This window comes from Echinococcus granulosus, assembly GCF_000524195.1.
Source record: "Echinococcus granulosus chromosome Unknown EG_S00018, whole genome shotgun sequence".
Classification (NCBI taxonomy): Eukaryota; Metazoa; Platyhelminthes; class Cestoda; order Cyclophyllidea; family Taeniidae; genus Echinococcus; species Echinococcus granulosus.
The window spans coordinates 437190-458529 of record NW_020170398.1 but is presented as its reverse complement, the minus strand read 5'-3'; the positions used below and the strand labels follow the sequence as shown (position 1 = coordinate 458529).

Genomic DNA, 21340 nt, shown 5'->3' with positions numbered 1-21340 from the left:
GAGATGACTGTTCGCATCAACATGGTAGAGAAGAAACTTGAGACCTCGGGCAGAGGGAATCTGGAGAAGATTGTGGAGTTGGAGGATCGTCTACAAAAGATGCACAATCAACAGAAGCAGACTGAAAAGTGTGTTGAATTTGCAATATTCGTGCATATTTTATGCCGACCCTGTATTATGTCCGTGTGTGTGTAGGGAATACGACCAGACAATCGACGGAATGCAGAATGATTTGGAGAACTTGAAGAAGGAGAACGCTGACTTGAAGGAGGGGTTACGAACGATGAACAAATCAGCCATGGGTTTTGGTCTTGGGAAACCGTCAAGTAAATTTAGGCAATACATATGGCTAAAGTGAATCCCATTTCCACTCTTACCATCCCTATTTGCAGGTCCCTCACCGAGAGAACTGAACACTGAAGAAATTTGTGCACCGGTTAGTCCAGGTCCGAAGTCTCTGGCCTCAAAGCTGTCTGCCTATAGGGACATCTCAACTTGTCTTTCTGAGGTATAATTACTCATCATTTAACATTACTAAAATGTACATATGTAAACTTAAGGCAGTTTTTCCACCTATTTCAGATTGAAGTGCTACGTGAGGCAGTGAGATATCTGGCGTCGGAGAATATGAAATTACGAGGTCACAAATTACATGTAGGTTCTTACTTCCTCAGTCCTCAATTAATGTGAATGTTTGGATGACAGAAACCTATGGAGTCAACATCTCTTCTAGTGGTTTTTTCAGGAAACTTGCAACCATATTATAGGGTAATGTGGTAACAATAAACTTTCCTTTATTTTAAAAATACTTTTAAAACGACAGTTTTGCAAGCTATCCACTCGCCTTATAACCTTCAATCGTGTTGTGTCTCCCATTCTTTATACTTGTGTTGTGACAACATCGTTTTCAATTTTTTAAAGGAGATGCAGCTCTTCCAAATTTCTATCTTCATTGGATCTATCATATCCATACTTTTTCCTCGTGCTTCAAAAACAAGAAGAGATAATGTTACTTAAAAGTCACTTTAATTTTTTGATCATCGCTGTCAGAATCCACTGTTCTGATAATTATTACTTTGATCTGTCACTTCTATCTTCACTGAACTAGTTTATTCACCTTGCCTTCGCTTCTTGTTTCCATGCCTTGCAAAAGTAAACAATGAAACTGTTTGCTACTAAAGACAGTTTCCATCGTTGTTTACTAGTCTGGTTTGCTGCCCGCGCAAATTCTGCCTTCGTTATTCTCGATTACTGCTCTCCATCCATTTCTTCACAGTGAATCATTCTATTCACTTCCATTCACACATCTTCCGATACTTCTCTGTTGTCAATAGGAAAAGCAACTTATGCTTTCTCCCACATTTCTTCCCACTGAATCAGTTCTTTCCAGTTTTCTTCCACACTTTACAATAGGAGGAGGTGATGTCGCTACAACCACTACGATTCCCTTACCGCATTCAAAAAAAATTTGATGAAAAGACTATGGAGGTGGAGGAGGCGGAGACGAAGAACGCAGGAGTGCCCAGTCTTACTGAACTGACCCGTCGCGTAAAATTGGCGGTCTCGAGGTACCACGATGTCCTCTCCACCACTCAACTCGTTCGACTGCCCGACTTCGCTGGTGCCGCTTCTCATAGTGCCTGTGATACGGCCGAGGCGCAACTGATTCGCCAATCAGAGTGTCTACTGCAGGTCAAGCGTGACCTTGAAAAGGTTTGAGGCTTCCCTGTATTACCATTTATCGCTTGACGATGTCTATCTTCCAGTAACTCTTTCGATTTAGTCCATCTCGATGATGGTCACATTGTTACGTGAGTACTATCATTCATGAGTAATGTGAACATTACGGTAGTAATCTGCGTATGTAGTTGTCTCTTCGTTACCTCTTATTAGTCTCATTTCAACCGTTTGAAAATTTCAAATGATAAGGACGCGATTTTAAGGTAATAAGGAATATTCTTTTATGAACTTTCTGCTCAGAGCAGAATTTGTTAGCAAGTAGCTTGTTGATTTTCTCCTTACAACTACTCTTTTAACTCCTAGACACTTGAAAAATGCATTTGATTTTACATATCGATGTAAAGTTTGGAGACACCTTGGACTATCGATATGACAACTCTTACTGCACCCGAAACTCTTCCCCCCTTTTTGGAGCTTCCTTTCATCAAATATCAGTAGAATCTGGAAGATGTGAATTGAACTTGTCTGCTGAACGTCCAAAACTCCATATTCCCATCACATCACCTTCGTCTTTTTTAAGTCTAAGTAATCCATAGGTGATTCCGCGAAAAGGACTTCTCTTTGGTGTGGTTTATAACTTTTGTCAATCTTTCTTTCTGGGTGACAGCTCATTACTAAAGTGGTTAAATCGTCCTCTCGCACACCTCCTCCTCAGCATTGACAGTGCAACGACTGTCAAACCTCCTGTTAGCTTATCATTATAAATCAGATCATTCATGTTTGTATCTTTGGGGTTTCGGGTTACTTTGGAATGAACAATTAAAGCATTCTGTTACTGTTTTTGTACAGGCTCAAGATGATCTCCTCGCCTACGTCAAATCAAAACCAGGCTGTGGCACAGTGAAGGCTGATTTTGCCAGCTTCGCATCATCACGAACAGCGCATAAGTTAGGTCTGGAGGAGACACCAGATGCGCGTCGTCTTCTGGGACGCATCACACTTCCTCGTGGCGGCGGTTCCGATACCATCGGTGGTGACATTGTGACGATGAATCGTGCTATCCGCGTCTCCTCTAATCAACTGCGCGACCTCATCTCTGCTTTCCTACCCACTCCAAACTGATTATTTCTTGTTTTACTTTTTTCTCCAATTTATGAAATTATTGTTCACCTCATTCGTATATTTCGCCTTTCATCGAAAATTATGTGGTTCACACCTTTTTCAGACTGAATTAAGTCTATTATTCAAAGAGACATCTGTAATTGCAGTTTTGCGGGACTCGTTAATATTCTGGCTATCATTAATTGGAGATATTGTTTTTGTTATTAGTTTGTCTTGAGGCAGAACTTGGCAATGGAACTTTGCTTTCAAGATGGAGTTATGCCGGGGGTGACACTGCAAACATTGGAATTAGTGGCACAAAGAGGCACGTTCCCTTTCTTCGTCCAACTGTTTCAGCTAATGGCTTGACCATTTAGTAAAGTCTTAACCACATTGTCCATCAAGACTGGAAGGTACGCTCGACACATTTCATACATTTATTTAACTGTGAATTTAGACAAGAATCGTGCGTAGGAAGAATAATCCCTAGCATTGAGTATGGCGCTAAGCCTAAGCAATGTAAGCTGGAAAAATTGGTAACAATAGTTCGGGGAAGAAGTGTGCAAAGCCATTGTCACTTGGAATTCCCCAGCGTCGAGGCACTCGATGCTCGAGAACGCACTGACTCAGCTGTGCTGATTCTTGAGCTTCTGTTCGCCCGACCTGGAAGAGAAGGACTATGAATTCTCCATGTGTATGCAACTCATTAAACTTTATTTCCGATTTTAAGCAGAATGATAGTTAGGTGAGTTAGGTCCAACTCCGTAATGACTGTTAACCTAAAACAACTTATCAATAGAATACGTGAATAGTGATTTTAACCTCCATCAAACACAGGAGATTCAAGTTATAGTATGTGGACTGACTTTGGATAAATCTGTCATATTGGAGGCACAGCGCTATTGTCATAAAAGGAACACAATAGAATAGCCACTGACAGTTAGCACAGAGAGAATCGAGAGCTAGAGAAAGATGCTCCAAATCGATCATGGAAAAATCTTCTCCTCCGTTAGGTGTACCCCTGGATCCCACCACCTCGTAGGTATCAAAAGTGCACTGAACAGCTCGACGAGCGCTTGAGGTAGTGCAACGACTACCGACGGTAGAACCACGCGCACTGGAAGCTGCAGAGTTGCAGATTGATGGTGCTGAATTAAGCGCCGAAGCCGTCGAGAGACGGAGGATATTCTTCTCATATTGTGGCCGCTTGCCTGGCTTGTTTTTTAGGGTTACTGGCGCATCGCCAAGGATGAGACCCTTGGGAAAGAGTTTCCAACCCACCTAACCAAGCAAATGGGAACCCAGCTTAGCACAATCCTACTGCGAAGGTGACGTATACTACCCTCAGGCATCTGGATAGCTCACCTTTAAACCACCAGAAAGGACAAATATGTTTTCATAGCCACGCTCCGTTAGCATTGTTGCAACACGAGGAGCAAGCCGTTCATCTTCGTCATAGCAGATTATTATATGGCCCGGCTTGTTCCGAAAGGCCAACATCTGGCGGATCTCAAAGTTAATACAGCGCGAAAGCATTGTATGGGGATAGCTGATAGCTAAAAGAATTAAAGCCTGATATTTTTGATTTGATAATTTGGCTACGCATAATGTGAGGTGGCAGAGGGTAACAACTACCCTTGATGATATGGCATTGGTCAAACTCATCCCTGTCTCGGACATCGAGTAAAAGGTAAGGGCAATCACTCTTTTCCTCCGTAGTATTGGTTGGTCTGTCCGGGGAGAGTTCTTTATCTCTATTGATCTCACACTCACCAATTCCGTGAATAACCCTTTAAAAGAATGTTCAAAGCTATGCTGAAGCACAAATCTAAAAAAACTTTATTTTAATATTTGAGTAAACTACCACAAACGTTATATTACAACTTGACTTAAGAACATTTTTATAGTTAAGTCCTCTTGACTAGAAAATTTTACAGTAACTTATACAACTCTTTCTTGTATATGACGTCAGAATAATGGGAAGAGCCAAAATAAGAAGAGCTACTTATAAACCTAACACAATATTAAGGCTTCATGTTTGATGTGCTTTAAAAACCAAAAAGTAACAGTATAAAAGTGGAAGTATGGGAGCTACACACGATCCCAGGGTATAAAATATTGCTGCCCGAGAACCAGGTTGATCGCTTGACTTTGTGCATTCGTTTGTATTTTTGAACTCGTCTTAATACATTTTAGTGTAAAGTCGCAAAGTTACCAACAAAAAGGCCACCACCATTAGGGTGGAATTCTTGTCGCCCCTGAGTTCCATTCACGCCAGCTACCTGAATAAGTAGTTGGACAAATGTCGTCATCTTCATTCTTCGAAAAATCTCCCCAGGCTTTATTTTAAAATCTTAAGTGTGGATCAAAATAGTGAGGTACTTTCGTTAGCTTCATCCAATCTTCTCAGATAACTTGATAGACTCGCTCCTGAATCCACTGTTGCAAGTATGTCATCATAACGCGGGTTTTTCGGAATCCTCCTCTGTAGAGGCTATAATGCTTCCACTGCTTCATTTACTAACGTTACTTACATCTATGGGTTTCTTTTTAAATGCAACCGGCATCATACGTTGCTGCAGCAACGGCACATTCTAATATTTTTGAAACTGGCCGCAAGTAAAAGGTCATTATCGGAGATGCTGTTGCCTTGCGTATAGAAATTGCATTTAGTGGGAAGGAAATTCATTGCTAGAAAAGTATAGACAAGGTAAAATTTTAAACTGAAAAATATTTCGGTTAGTCTTATTTACACTTCAACACACATGAAACTTCATTGTGTTCCTTAGGTTTACACGTATTTACTTAACTTTATGACCACATGAATAAATCCTCGTTCTTTTTGCCTGGCTTTCAAACAATTTTACACATCTTGCGCCCAAAAAAGATTTGATTATGAGTTATATTCCCTAATCTAATTTCAAGCATATCTTCACGAGACATTGCTAATATTCCCGCAAGTGTGACACATTATAGCAGGATTTTGTGCAGTCTATTGGCAGACTGAATTGTCACATAATGACCTTTTGGGGTCTGGATAGACACCTTCCGGATCCCCAAACAAGAGATAGACCTCAATACACTCGCATGGAACCCCACTAGATGTAACGGCCGTGATCCCAAACCCAAGCACTTCCGATCAAGGCGACCGACTACAGGACTTGCGGCTCTGAAACTGCAAACCTCAACCTCCATACGACCCGAGAAATACACCAGCCAGAACCAGACATTGGCTTTATGCAGTCAATAAAAATGAGATAAATGCGAAAATATGCACATCACAAGAGATGGAGTAATGGCACTCTGTGCAACGACTGGAAATACTCGGCAAAATCTGGAAATTCCACACATAAATATGCACACGCAATAGTTCCCTACTTAGGATAATATCGGAGATGGAGTACAGTGATGGGGAAAGGGGATGAAGTGGAATAACTCGTGAGAGTATTCCGGACAAAGTAGGCAATACAAAAACAACTTCTTTCGCATCGACAACACACGTGAAGAGACCCTCAATAACCTGAAATCAGATCAGTGAAACTATCTGGAGGATAGACAAGGTAGCGAGTGAACAATCAAAAGGCGTCATTAATGCTCTGCAAGTGACGAATATTTGCGTCAAAAGGCAATTCAAATTCCACCGAGGAAAGTTTATTGAGTGATCGCAGCGCATCATCGAATCCTACAAAAAAAACGAGATAGAAGTACACGAAATACAGTTGTACATGTGTATCAGAACGGGACTCTTTACTCCCTGTTACAAAACACTACCTGTAGAAGTTACGTAACTCCAAGGGTGGTACATGTACTGGACAATAAGTGGACTTCGAAGAACCAGCTTCAGCCACGAAATTAGTCGGCGTGAACTGAGAAATAAAGGCATACCTTAACCAATCACCATCACCGTAGATGGCTAAAATGTAAGAGTTGACTTACTTGAGACCAATACAGACTAATGCATTAAATTGTGCTTCTTCGCTGCGCTTGTACTTGCCAAATTCTTGCATAATTGTACCCATGGAACTCAGAAGATGCTATAAGGGAACGTCTTAAAAAGGATACTGAGACATGTGAGCGACTCCTCGGTTTAGATTGGTTTGAATTTAGCACATCAATAAGTAGTTTTACTTAAAGACGATACAGAAATAGGTTCAATTAAATACATGGGTTCGCCACAGCCATGTACATCTAAATCTGTGGAAATCCACTACAGAAGGGTTAAAACCGGATCACCTTCTAAAATAAAAAATTTCGAGTTTTACGAATGGACAGTGAGATAAGAATTGAACGATTTTGAGAGGTTGGCTACATTTCTCTCAGTTACTGATATTGCCCCTCCCAACGCCGTTCAGACATCGTCCAGTCTTGAGCATCATCCTCCAAGTTAATTTTTTTCCCGATTCAGTTCCTTTTGCAGAAAACACAATAAAAGAAATCCCAAGCACGTAGTGCGTAGCACCCCACCCGAAAAGTAAATTCTCCATTGCCTCTTCGACCTTTTGTCCCGGTTAATTGCAGTTCACAACAGCAACACGTTACAGCCAAATGTGAGAGTTGACTATGAGGTGCGCATCAGAGACAAAGCTCCAAAAAAAAGAGGGTGAGGCAGCGACTAGACATTTGTTTTAATGTGCATTTAGGTACCCATATTCTTCGTCCTCTGCCAACTGCTCTTCCATACTGGTGACAAGATCCTTCAAAATTGTCCCTAAGTACACTGGCAAAAATGCATTTTTCTGCATTCATGCGCCTTAATGCGGCTTCAGTAGGAGGCGTCAGACGCTATTGTATTACCGATATAATACGGAGCACCTTAATTGCAAAGTACTCAAAATACAAAGCACAAAACACAAGCAAATGGGTAAACCGAGTCAAGTTTTCAACCATTTCAAAAAGTGTACCTGCTTCGCTGTAACGACTTTACCACCAATGATATCCAGGGAGAAGCTCTCAGATAACTTTCGTGCAGGAGTATCGTTGAATGCTCGTCCATTCTACAAAAAATGACAAAACTTTTTGGTTCGTGAGTACCTGGTCCTCAAACAATACATAAACTGAACTTTACTCCTGGTAAAGGGCTCATTGTTTGCAGTCTTCCAAAGAATTAGTCTTTTTCGATAAGTTCTTGAGACAATATTTCGCCCCACCAATATTCAAAAGCAAAAAGTACTTGAATTAAAACCATTTCAAACTAATTAAACGGTCATTTTACCAGAGCCGAAAGTAAATGCAAGCGAAAGCGTTATTAGTAAAAAGAGACAATGAAATTCATGTCCAAACTGAATGGAACAGCATAGAATTCTGGAGGATAGCTGGATAGCATGTGTTAATGTAATGTGTAATTCTAAGTCAAGGATACTAAATACAAAATAGACTAATCCATGCATCCAAATTAGATAGCTTGAGTACTAACTGACCGTCAGAACATAGTACTTGAGGAATATGGCCCAAGCGGAGCTCTGAGCATCTCTCTTGCGCAGTACCCGAGCTCGCCTCTCCTCCTCCGACTCAGTGTAATAATTCCTTCCTATGTCCTTCGTCCCTGTTTCCTCATTCTCTTCATCATAACTATCATCCTCTTCGTCTTCAACATCATTGTCGTCAACAAATTTGCTTGGATAGCTGAGAACCTCAGGACGATTACGAGAGAAACAACCCAGTAGGGAGAGGAAGGAACTCAGAAGGGAAGTTTTGGGCCTATCAACACCTCGTTCCCTTGTAGACACGGGTAGACGCGAGCCGTGCTCGATCAGAGCCTCAAGAGCTGGACAGAAGTGCTTACGCACTGCGAAACTCAAATCTCTCTCGGCTTTTACGAATTCGAGCTGTCAGAAAATCAGAGTAAAATACATGATTCAGTTCAACAAATACGTGTGATATCAACACTTTTGAGGTTCACCACTAAGCACACCTCAAATCAGATGTCATCTGTTAAATTTATCGCGTTCTGCATAACTCTACACCTCATTAGAAAAGAACAGATTTCATGTGTGTATTGTGACAACTTTTTGAAAAGTGAATAAGCCATCGGAATAGCATGAATGCTAGGAAATGGGAGTGGAGTTGAAATCGCCAAATCACCTAGCAAGCAGCTGTCGATGTGGCCAAAACAAATAGGCAGGGGAATGAAATCGCCTGTCAAACTACTGATATTTCAAGGAATATAGCATTTCATTTTGATGTTCCAGTTTAATCATGCAATTTCTGTGTACTTTATGATCCGCTTTCAATTTTGCAAAATTTACCACCTAGTGTTTTTATTTCTCAACAAAGTTCTAATATATTGTTAAATTTTTCGGTTACATTTCTGTAAGTCTGAATGCTTCCTTCACAAAATCTAAGTATGTAAGTTAAGGAGTTTCACAAGTACGACCTAGATTTTAGTAAGAGAGGAAGCCCTGAATGAATCTAACCTTGTTTTACGGTATGTCAGTGATGCTGCAAGGTAGTTGGTATGCCTATCAACTTTGGAGTCAATTCTTTGCATGTTCAGTTAACGCATTGGTTCTTATTATCTATTTTTTATTTTTTTACCAGCACACTTCATATTATCCACCTTCAATGAGATTTCGGCAATCAAATGACAATTATAGGGTTATTTCCCTTGATAAATACGGGTACTCCCAAGTCTGTCGTTTAATACGTTACATATGCACGTAAATATGATAAAAAAGGTTCACCCTTGACTTAAAGAAGGCTCACAAGACGCTGATAATGTCAATTCGTTTTTCCAAGTACTAAATTCAAATCCTCCTATAGCCGAATAAATAGACCAAAGAGAAACGCAAAGTTAGGATTTATCATCTACTTTGATACTTAATTGTAAAAATACTGTCTTTTAAAGAAAAAAATCCATGAAAGCATACGTTCATAACCAGCATTAATATTTACTTAAGAGGTAACAAACAGACTACTGAAACTATTTTCACCTAAAGCTTAATCTAAATTTAGTCATTCATTTCATCACAACAAAAAAGGACATCGGAGAGTTCTATGCGCAAGGACGGATGATCAGACATTGAAGTGGCTTACTGCAAAAATATTCAAAGGACACTTTATCCACATTAGAAAGAGACATTTGTCCCACAAGCAAGTATTAGCTTAATGATGAGAGAAGTAGACGTTAGGCGAGTTCCAGGTCCCAACAGGATGAGATTGCACCTTGAAGGAACGCTGTGGGGTTTGTTGATTCATCGAAATCCAAAGCATTAACACTCGAGTCTGAAGACACGACCACCATGGCAGAACGGTGCATTAAAGAAATGTTCAGCCTTTTTAGAGGTTCTCATGCACTACGGGATTTTAAACCAAGCATTTAAGAAATATTTACCCAGAATTTAAAGTCCATTTTCAGCATTCATTTTTGAAGTTATCTCCAGCGCATGTTGCCATATGTTGAAAAGTACTTACATCTCGAAGCTTAACTGTGGAACGTTCAGTAGTAACTCGACTATCGCTCGGTTGTCGAGCTCCTTCATTCAATGAAATGGAAGAGGAATTGACGGATGTTTGGAGTTGTCGATTGTGTTCCTGTCGAATCTGACGTAGTCGCTCTGCCTTCTCCAACACAGTCTCTACAGCCATCTCCAGGCGCGCTCGAATGTCACCCCAGTGATGCGTTTTGGCACCAGTAACTTGACTTCCATCTTGTACATCAAAGGAAAGGATAGTCAGTAAAAGATGGTAATAATCTACTCATAAATAAAGTACTATGCATAGTTTCAAAAACGAAGCATACATAATGCGTGGGACGGAGGTTTCAGACAATCTAAGACTAGATGGAGGTTAACACATTCTAGCCTCAATAAAAGTACTAATCATTTGATCAAGTAACTTTCCTCAAGAGGAGAAGAGATCAAAGTGGTAAAAACTCAAACTTAATTCATTATTCCCACACCGATGTTGTACTCTTCCCTGTTTACACGAAACCCGCACACGAATCGCCTAAATATTCACTCATAGCTTGAAAGAAAAGAGCTGCAGAGGTAAACTTACTCTTTCGTGTGCCTGCCGACTTGGCATACCTTTCAGCTTGTTGGCGCATCTTAGCACGACGATTTGCTAACTGCATGGTGGCGAAAACCTGAAGCATTGTCAGAGCTCGAGTAATCAATCCCACCATTTTCTGAAAATGTATTCAAATAAAAAAAAACAATTTAAGATTTTTACACAAACTTTCAAATGGTTCAGTTACGAAAGGTGACTAATGGCCAATTTCAAGTGAGCTGGTGACGCAGGGCAATCTGACGAATTCACTACCCACCTGAACTCAATGACACTTGAGAATTGTGTCAATGCATTACAGGGGCGGAAGGAAAATGTAATGTTAGAGCACGCATCTGAGGGACTTGCCTCCTTCATGCAAGTGTCAAACCATCTAGCTATGATAATTTGTAAAATTCACAAAAGATGCTGTTTTGTGGATTTACAAAAGTTTTATGTTCTACAAAGTGCGATCCAAATGGAATGTCATCAGTGTTGATGCATAACACGACTGTTTGCAAGCCAATGATTCAGTCGGTACCGCACTAACTCATTTGTACAATAAAATGTTCGGTCTCACTCGCCACGATAGGCAAATCAGAGATCATGTGAAAAGAATTGTTTAACTTTTGAATAAAGTAGCGATCTCAGGAAACCAGTCGTATTATGACCTCAAATTACCGTTGTTAAGAAGGTGATCATTACGTTTTTAGACATAAGAAAACATTTCATCTCACTTTTATGCAAATATTTATGCAGTGAGAGCTCAAAATTGTCTATTTGCTTAAATAATTTATGAAATGTACGTTGCAAGCAAAATATAAGTCGACAAGATTGACGAAAATTGACAAGCTTATGATCGAACTAGAATTTCGTACAAATGGCCAGTAAAAATCTCGTGACAACAATAACTTGCTAATAAGCCTATGCATAATCTCGTCAGCGTGGTGAAGAACGGTCGTAATCTTTACATAACTAAGAATCCCAACTAATAGTATGCATCAATGATCCAGTTAACACAAGGGACTCAAAGTCTTCACGAATCATTGTCAGACCTCCTACCAAATCAATAAAACATCCCATTAAACATTCATCTATACACGCACTAAGTGAACAGAATGTTTAAGTCCCACTTGTGCGAAGCTTGCGAGGACTCGCGAGCTTCGCCTGCTGATGAGGTTCACTGTCTGAAAGGGGGTGGTGGTGGCGCGGACTCATGCTTAAAGCTGATTGGTGGGAATTTTCAGGATGCCTAAACTGGTCAGTATTGCGGGTACGTGATTTTCCAACATGGCAATGTAGCCATCTCCCAAATACAGCCTACGATTAAATCAAACCATTAAAAGATGTACTAAAAGCCAATTGGCTATTTAATGGAATAAGTTGGTAAATTTTGCAAGTTTACCTGATTTCCAAACTGCCCTTCAGGTTCTGAAACAAATCCCTTCGACTGATTGAATGAATCCTATAATTAAAAAAAAAAAAACGAAGACAAATTTAGATAAGTGTTTTTGACGAGATATACTGAAGAGTTGAACCCTCCCAATGAATGCATTATGACCAATGTTTGATTGCAAATGAATACATTGCGTGCGTATAAAATGGAGGTTGAGTAAGCGGTGACCATAAACGAGGAATGTGTAGTCTACGCACACTACTGAGCCATGTGCGATTTGATGGAGAGGGAGGAAAAGGTGGTTCACAGCTTTAGATAATTAAACTGAAGGAGTCATGACAGTCATGCAAAAATTGCACTGCATAGCCTACCCAAATGATGAAATGAGTAATCAAACAGACACAAGTGATGTATGCGAAGAATACTTGTAAAGGCAAGAATATACTAATTTTGTTTCAGAAAATGGTGACGATGCTTAACCCTTAGTGAGATCTGCTTTCATATTGTGTGCACACACTAAATGGAATAGGGGATTGGAAATAGGTTCCGAAGCAAATGAATCAGCATTACTGCATGAATCTTTTTGGGGATTTTAGGCACTTAACTACTGCCGTCAATATAATTAATAAATTGAAAACTTTTGACAGTCTAGAAAATTCACACACTTTTGTGTCGTTGGTTTCGCAACTCTGTCAAAATAAATCCCACTTTTAATCACTTTGGTACAATATTTACGGCTTCAATAAAAGTGCCGTCATGAGATGAATAGGGAAATGGCTTTAAAATAGGGTAACTACAACTCCCGATAATTTGGAAGCCCAAGCTTAAGGAGGGAATAGCCACATGCCTATCCAATTTGATTAGCAGGCACAATAAATTGAGAGGAAAAACTGGTATGGGCTTCGGTAAAATATCTACACAAAACAAACCAAATATATCCGAGTAAGCAAGAAGGGCAAGCAGTGCATTTAGTTCAGGTAGCCACCTGTGCATTCTGTCGACGACGCGAAAGGCCAATTTGGTAACCTCCCTCCACGTAACCATGCTCATCCTCCCTTTCAAGTTGAATAGTCGGAGTTTTGCTCCGCTGCTCCTGCTGGTATCGTCTGAATGCCTCGAGAGCCTTGCCAATTACCGAATTCGGTGCCCCCTCATCTACCAAAAAGCCATTTAACCTGTTAATCGAGGAATTGCTGACAAGGGAATGGGATTATTTTCGGAAGAAATTAAGTTCAGCAATACTTGTTTTTAGGTATAGACAAATCTAGTAATAAAAGCGAAAACATACCATGAAGAAAGTCAATGAAACGCTCTAGATCAAGTATCTGAGTTTTCAGTTGATCAACCAAAGCCTCCTTCGTTTTGATAGGCCTTGTAAGCTACAAATCAAAGGCTACGTTGTATTTTCGAAGACAATTAAATTCTTACTTAGTAATTAGGCAAATAAACGCCAGAGATTAAGGAAGACCGCTTCAAAGTTGATTAGACCATAGACCAGATCAAAATTTCTCATTAACATGCGATTCAACATAAATGCTATAGAAAGCGAATTGTTAAGCTTACGAAGTGCAGAAAAAATGAAATAATGACAAATATTTTAGTTGCTTGATGCAACATTTTCAATAAAACGGAGTGACTGAAGAGCAAGTGTATGTAACTTGCGAAAAGTAGCTATTCAAACTTGATCGAAGTTATAGAATCAATTTACTTTTATTTAATTAGATAGAAAAATGAATGGAAATCTCTTTAATGAAAGACTGCCAAATAACTCGCAACATCACATATTTGCTTAAGTGCTTGAGTCAGTGTTATCAGTTCATGCTAACATGCTTTGCAAGGCCTTGATGCAGTCAACTGCTTTTAATTACTGCCAGGACCGGCAGAACTCAACAAACCTGATTAAGACCAGCGTTCACGCGCTCCCTTATCTCTTTCGCAGAAAGAGAAGGGAACTCGGAGACGTTGAGATCCAAATGCTTGCCTAACTCCTCTAAAACAAGCCTCTGTTTCTCGAGCACATTTTGTGTAGGCGGCTGTTGAATTTCACCGGACTTAAAGAGGACAATAAACAATGAGTCAGCAGCTACTCAGAGTTATCCAAAGCTTCAAGGCATTTATGATAGACAAGTGAAAATATCGCAAATATACACATTTTTAACTAAGTATGACCCATTTTTGTCAGTGTACTTTGAAGATTTTGATATTTTCATGACATACGTTTGGGATGCACAGAAATATTCGATGAAGAATATTTACCTTGTATGCAAACTGTTCCAAGTCATGCAGCTGTGATTTTAACTGATCAATCATGTGAGACATGTTATTCTTTCGTTGATCATCTCGCAATCCTTCAGTAGAGGCCTAAATCCAAACCCAAGCAATGATAAGTCACCTTAAACCACAAGACTGACGACCAATTAAATTAACTAAAAAAAAGTTAAACCTGAAAATCTGGTTGGTTTAGTCGTAATGCATGCAAATCCGGTACACCCTTCCAAGCAAACTGTTCCAAGTCTCTAAGAAGGATTTCCTTTTCTTCTGGGTCAGCCTGAAGTACCTGCTCGAGTCGAAATTGGACCTAAAAATTTTTGCGGAGGACTTACAAAGACTTTACGCTTTACTGAAAAAGTCAGCGCAGAACTGAAGGTTGGTCACTAAGCCAGTGACGTAAGACGGTGAATAATCAGAATAAAGTGTTTAATAAGCAAGATATACTATACAGCAATGAATTCAAGGCCAATTAGCATAAAAGTTTCGCCAAACAACTATGAGAAGATTTGAAAAAAAAATATTATTAGAACCGGAGGATGCAGAATCCAAAACAAGGCATTGCGTTGTAGAGGATTTGAACATTATCGATTTGACAAGTGTATCTTAGAGTATTATCTGGACAAAAATCTCACACACAAAACACCTACGTGTTATTAGCTTGTACTAAAAAACTTATAACCCTAGCAAATTACCGCCTAAAGCATGTGCATTGAATTGGTTAAGAAATACAGGGCCCAAATACACATTAGCTACAATTCATTCAAACCTGAGCAAAATGCGAGGTCATTAACAGCAGAGACGAATTTAAATTTTCGTGTTCTTCAGTATTACTTCGCAGCTTGTCGGATGATGTACTATCAGAAACGGATATATTTTCGTCCGTACTAAGATCCGGGCTGTCATTAGCACCAAGTGGAGCCCAGCGTTCGATAGGTTTTCCTTCTTCATCAACTGGGGCTTTTACGGCGAAAATTGTGGCATTGTCAAAATCAGCAAAGGACTCCATCATGTCAACAATGTGACACAAGGAACGCACTAAAACGTAACAAAATGTCAACGACCAATTGACAGTTTGCGCAAGCGATAGCCTTGAAGGTAGCAATTTAAAGAATACTGTAAATTTAAATATCAATAAACTTAACCAGCTTTAAGGGTAAGTGGAAGACAAGTAATAAAATTGGTTTTCAGTTTGGCAAAATGATTAGTTATTTAGGCTCAAGTTTTATTGCACTTGGTAATGGATACGGTAAAGATGAAGACCCTCATAAATTAAAATTTTAGCCTAGTCAACATCATAATTTGGTATGCCATTGTTTTTGTTATCAAGTGGTGTTTTCTGTTAGGTTAAGGCTGCGTTTACTGGGTTAAAGTGATTTTAGGGAAATTGTTGCGGCGTGTTTCAACAGTAAATGTCTGACGACCAAATCTGCAGTCTACACAGCCTAACCTCAGTTATTGGCAAATGGTCTGCCCTCGACATCGAAACTTGGAAAGTGGTAGGCTTCATTTGTTGATTAAACAGACATTTGGGGTATGACCTGGAGGCCACATCACCCAGCGAAGGTACAATGGCGGAGCACCTGAGTAATCTCTTTACCAAAACCGGGATTTTAACGAACACCCAACATATTGCAGATGGATTATCTCTTGGATCAATTTGTGTTTGAAATCAAATGAGCTACTTTTGGGAGCCACCGAGAATATTCATAAGCGTGTTTATTAGAGCTCACTTAGCCATCTATATTTCCCCCTATTCCGAAGCTATACATGGCACTCACCGACAAGAGCGAAAGGCATGTTGATGCTGAGGTGAATGCTAAGCCGAATGCCATAGTTTCAAATGGACATAATAGCGGAGGTAGCTTGAGTGACTCATAATTCCCCCCCCCCCCCCAGGATGGCCTCAGTTCGGCACTTCGACGCGTTCTCAAGGGCATGTACAGATCATAAACAACGCTTGGCATGACCTTATCTTAGGTGTTCATGCGATTTGTGGGGTTAAGCGAAATGGAACAGGGAAGAAATGAAGAGAAATTTAAACGTTATTCCGAGGCGCCTACTGTGTAAGCTGATATTTCGGTACAAATTATTTTTTTGAAATGGAGCGATTCCCTTCCTTTATTTATTCAATTGCTTGAACGCTTTATTCATGCTTGATTAATGGGAAAAAACTTTGTCTAGTGGCGTAGAAAATCGCTCACAATATTCCTAATGCGGACAAATACTGCACTCGGATATCATGATGATATAAAGTGTACATTAAGAGATAGCCGGTAACATAGAGATGGCAAATGATGGAGTAAAACATCTCAGTCATAGTCCTATCAAGTAAAACAAATTCAATGATCGACCTACTTCTGAAGACACTGTGAGGCAGGAAGATAAATAGACGAGCGTGAAGGAAATTACAGTTACATAGGCATAAAATGAGACTCGGAATTAAAAGCAAACATTCACACCGTTGTTTTGAGGATGCGTTTCCTTAGGTAGGCATAATACAATTACTTTGAATACAATCCCATGCCAATGATACGTCTTGACCGATAATACTGTCCTGCTTGGGCAGCTGACCCAAACCAGAGAAGACCCCCGTGTCCCAGTCGCCCTAAACTTGTATTTGTCCCCATTGACACTGAACAATGGAAATGCCCAAATCCGATCAACCTCGCCGTTCTAAAGTTATAAAGACTACGAAAGAGGATATAAACAAGGCTCGTTTTGCACTGTACTCTCCTTCATTTGCAGTGTCATTTCGCTTCTATGGCAAATCGTCAAATTAATTTCAATACGCTATTTCGCAAAGGGTAGCATGCCTGAAATGGAATTCTGCTTTACGGAATGATCAAAATTTGTGTAGGAGTGAAGGAGCTACTTCCTTCATCAAATATGAAGATTAAACGAAGACGAGGCAAGGAAGCCACATCGCACTAATGGATAATTATATCAGACAAAAGAAAAGAACTAAACATAAAATAACATTTCAACACAAGGAAGCGTCTTTCTGAAACAAATAACACAAAAATTGTTTCTTAGCAATTGCAACAATTGTAACGCAATAATGGCAGGGAAAAGGCAGTGGAATTTGTGAAATGATCAAAATTAAACAAAGAGATTATAAGAAGAAGAACAATATGTGAAGCTACTGGTCATAAAATCGCAAGCGAAAATGCCCGTGGCTTCAACCGCCTAAACAATAACACTGGCTGTAATACATCTAGACGTTGTTGAATGTGTATGCCACCATTTTCCACTTTACTTGGGAATGGACAGTTAGTGGCAACTTCGTATAAATAAAATTAAATTAGAATCAGCTTTGATTGCCTCCTAGCGTTAAAATACAGCCAAAAAAATGCCTTTATTTTGTAAGTTCAGCCAATCGTATGAAAGCAACCTCCTTAGCTTTCAGCCGGGAGGACACCAGAGTGCGAGATTTCATCACCCGAGCGCCTAAGTGAGCAAAATTGTGCACACTGGACCCTCAACTAAAAAATTTCATTTTTGTTACCTCTTTAGGGCACACAATTGGATTGATTATGGTCGTCTTAAGTAGAAACAGCCTTCTATGCTGCTCATATGTCACCATGACTGCCGGTTAGATAAGGACATTTGAGCATTGGAAAATAAAACCAGGAATGCATTGGATATTGGCTTCCTGTTTGGAGTAAGTTATAGAGGATTCGGATACATTTCCACGTTATTAAACTGGGTAGTCAGTGGTGTGAGTAGGATTGCCATGCTCAAGATTCCTGCATCCTATTGGGGCCTCCATCCAAACCAGTAAGTGATAGACAAGAACTTCAGAGTGGATGCCTTTACTCACTGAGAGCCGAGATTGCTGGCGGTTGAGTGCCCCGAGTTGCTTGTAGGTGATTTCAGTTACACGTGCTTCGAATGGTTTAACGGTACAGTGAGAGGTCACCTCAGCCGACATTGGCCAATCAGAGAGGAGTGAGCGAGATTAGCAATCAAAGAGTCGAACAGAAACGTATTTCTGGGGTCGCAGACATCCCCAGCCATAACTTAAAAATTGTTTAATCTTTGAATGTGGTATATTTACATGGCGTGAAAAATTTGATTCTGAATTTAGGACTTGTCTTTATAGTTGTCGGTTAAAATGCGATTCCAAAGGCTGCTACTTGTCTCACCTTAAAATGTGGAGATATGAGTGATGAAGGAATAGCATTTATGTTCTTAATTGAGTTTCATGAAATTTTGTTATCTGTGCCTCTTAAATAGAGAAACGTCTTATAACAGCCCTCGAATTAATGTTGAGGAACATTTTAACCTACGAACAGACATACCAAAAAAGGCAATCACTTAATATTTGTTCGGCATTTAGCGTATTTTAGGACGAGAATCGTTGGTCCTCTCTTCTCCGGTCAGGTCGATTTGGTTTTGTTATGTTTATTGCTTAAAGTAAATGGGGGGAGTGGGTATAAGCTTAGGGAGGTTGTGGGATGTTGACAGCTCCTCAGTCATGAGGTTCATTTAGTCTCTCTGCCTCCTCCCTAAAAGGAACATTTTAAACAACATATGTATTACAGTAGCGCTACAATTTATCGCCGTAAGTAAATGATTGACTTTCGAGCAACTAGAAATCTGTGTTGGCCACGTTCGGAACCGTAAATTTTGTGAGTTAGGGTGTTATTTTACGCTCCCATTTCAGTTGAAAAGGGCAGCACTGACGAGTTGATAGTTCTTACGCAATTGTAACATTGCTGAAAAATCATTTCTTCAGCGACCCGAAGGGTGCCCATGATTGTGGGCGGAAGTCTCCATCCCTAAAAAGCTACACACCAAAGGGATGTAAGATTCTCAGGCGACATTTTATAGTGCTCCATGACTTTTGTAGAAAGGCATAAAGGGAAGAGATTTGTCAAGATTTCTATGGAATCTAGAGGCTCTCAAACTACTATGCGAAAGCATGTTTATTCCACCGTCTAGGTGCATGGAGGAGACTCATGTCCAGAAAAAGACGTTTAATGTATATCGGCTGACTAGTATGAATGCAATGTGGAAATGCACCTAAGCCCTGCATATCAGCAAATCTGCTTTATCGTGAGTCGAGATGGGCGGAATTGATCCTATAGTAGCACTTTGGAGGGTACTCCTTTGCATTGAAGTTGGGTTGTCCGTGGTCTTGATCGTATCGAGCTCCCAAGTGGACTAATCAGTACCTTAGTTTCCAACTTTAGGTGATTGCATTAGCAAGGGCAGGGGAACACCGAACGCTTGAACCTAGTGGCATACTCAAACTCCTTATGAGTTGATGCGCTGACTAGAGCGTTGGTTTCGCCATCTAAAATCTCTTCATTACTTCACCCATCGTGATATGCTTCTAAACTAGTTACAAATTTTCCATTATCCTTCACCATGAATTCAGTGAAAGGCACTTGTATATCAGTCTTAGTTGAATGCACGTACAGCCAAGGGGTTTTCTCGCTGAGCATGTGTACAACTTACGAAGAAAATCTGGAGAATCGGTATGCTTAAACACGCGGATGTACGGTTAACTTGCTACATAACTTTCTTCTCCTTTTGACCCCCGTCCCCCGGGTTCCACTCCTTCAATCCTCATTACTTTAAGTACCACCAACTAACCTTTTTGTCGTAAAACTATTGGCGCATCTCGTAGATATCACTGTATCTTCAATTTCATCCCGTCCCCGATCCGCATTTAGGGTGGAGCGAAGCACTGGCTTCGTACTACTCAAGGCCCAAAACAAAAGATTAAATTTAAACTAGTTTTACGGGGCTGTTCCCACACATCTACTCTTTCTTCTTACTTTCTCATTTCGTGTCACCCAGCCTTTATCCTTTTTCATTATTTTGTAATCAAGAAAGTCAACGTTATTAATAGGTAAGCCAAATTTCGCCCACTTATTTAGGCATTCTCATAAAATCAACAAATAACAATCTTAAGTGAAGTTTGATCCAAAATGATGGAGGAATGGGCCAAGGAAGAGGAAACTTAACTCAACCATTCAAAATACTGTCACTGATCATGGCAATGAAGGGGAAGAAATGTGTACAATTTGTATTTGGTGCTGTAGAGCAGTAATGGTATCAATTTCGTGGATATTAGGCGCTTATTTGCACTAATTTCCTTAAGGGGTGAGATTAATTCAAAAAATATTTTAGTCACGCAGAAGGCATAAAACAACGATGCAGGTGGTACAAGAGAACAGGGTTGGAATTTGGACCATGTCTTTCAAAGCAATAACACACTTAAAATTTAACAAGCAAAGGCGACTCCTTACCAGTTGAGAAGTCACATTTGCGTTTTTGTAAAATTACTTAATCATTTATCCAAGCAATTTAATTTAGTATACGGAATTTGTGACATAAACAAGCATTTATTAATAGAAAACTGCTTCTATCGTAAATAACCCAGGAAATGTAAATCTGCCTATGTTTTTAGTGCCTCGAGTCCTCCGCGAAGCCTTCCGCCTGCAGCGGGATGGGAAGGCTACTGGCGCTGACACAAGTCCAAACTGCAGAGACGGAGAAGACTGTATAGTTAAAATTACTCAAACATGGATATTTCATCGTTGAACAGCTCCTTTCAGAGCAGTGCACCCTCCGCCTACCGTGATCATTCTCCAGTTTCAGCCCAAAACAAGCCTTGTGCCAACTGCAATTAACAGCAAGACAGCATCTCAGGTTAGCGAATTAATTCACATCTTAATGAGAACATTATCTGTTGACGGTGGTACACGATCTAGGTTTGATCGGGATTTCGAAATATGGCATCCTCTGGAAAGCAATTTATTACTGGGAATCATCCGTTTAAGAAGCAGTGCGAAATTTTAATGATATTATGCAACGACTATATTCCGTATGGCAATCACTTTACATGGTAAAATTTACCCAGAAGTAACAATATGGAGGTGACATTCATGTTTTCAG

At 40.0% G+C, this 21340-nt stretch overlaps 3 protein-coding genes across 3 annotated transcripts in view; 1 reads left to right on the top strand and 2 right to left on the bottom strand. All coding sequences in view use genetic code 11, as the record gives it.

Moving 5' to 3' along the window:
* Positions 1 to 514, top strand: part of EGR_03458 (Dynactin subunit) — a gene marked incomplete at both ends in the record, with an annotated part of 12458 nt that extends 11944 nt beyond the window's left edge. Inside the window, 3 exons of the mRNA XM_024492707.1 lie at positions 4 to 128; positions 196 to 326; positions 393 to 514. Coding sequence (XP_024352840.1) covers positions 4 to 128; positions 196 to 326; positions 393 to 514 — 378 coding nt within the window. The remainder of the gene's footprint in view (positions 1 to 3; positions 129 to 195; positions 327 to 392) is intronic.
* Positions 515 to 3355: 2841 nt separating this feature from the next.
* EGR_03457 (Centrosomal protein) lies at positions 3356 to 5348 on the bottom strand (the record flags this gene model as incomplete). The annotated part of the gene is made up of 8 exons (XM_024492706.1): positions 3356 to 3444; positions 3720 to 4062; positions 4147 to 4337; positions 4417 to 4571; positions 4881 to 4962; positions 4997 to 5134; positions 5164 to 5266; positions 5316 to 5348. The coding sequence occupies 8 exons, from the start codon at positions 5346 to 5348 to the stop codon at positions 3356 to 3358; spliced, it is 1134 nt and encodes a 377-aa protein (XP_024352839.1).
* A 1008-nt stretch (positions 5349 to 6356) lies between these two features.
* On the bottom strand, positions 6357 to 18448 carry EGR_03456 (RUN domain-containing protein; the record flags this gene model as incomplete). The annotated part of the gene is made up of 15 exons (XM_024492705.1): positions 6357 to 6463; positions 6553 to 6647; positions 6718 to 6815; positions 7683 to 7775; positions 8199 to 8606; positions 10192 to 10427; positions 10777 to 10906; positions 12170 to 12229; positions 13146 to 13315; positions 13449 to 13539; positions 14056 to 14211; positions 14417 to 14521; positions 14604 to 14738; positions 15198 to 15519; positions 18351 to 18448. 15 exons carry the CDS (start codon positions 18446 to 18448, stop codon positions 6357 to 6359), a joined length of 2304 nt encoding a protein of 767 aa, XP_024352838.1.
* Positions 18449 to 21340: the final 2892 nt, after the last annotated feature.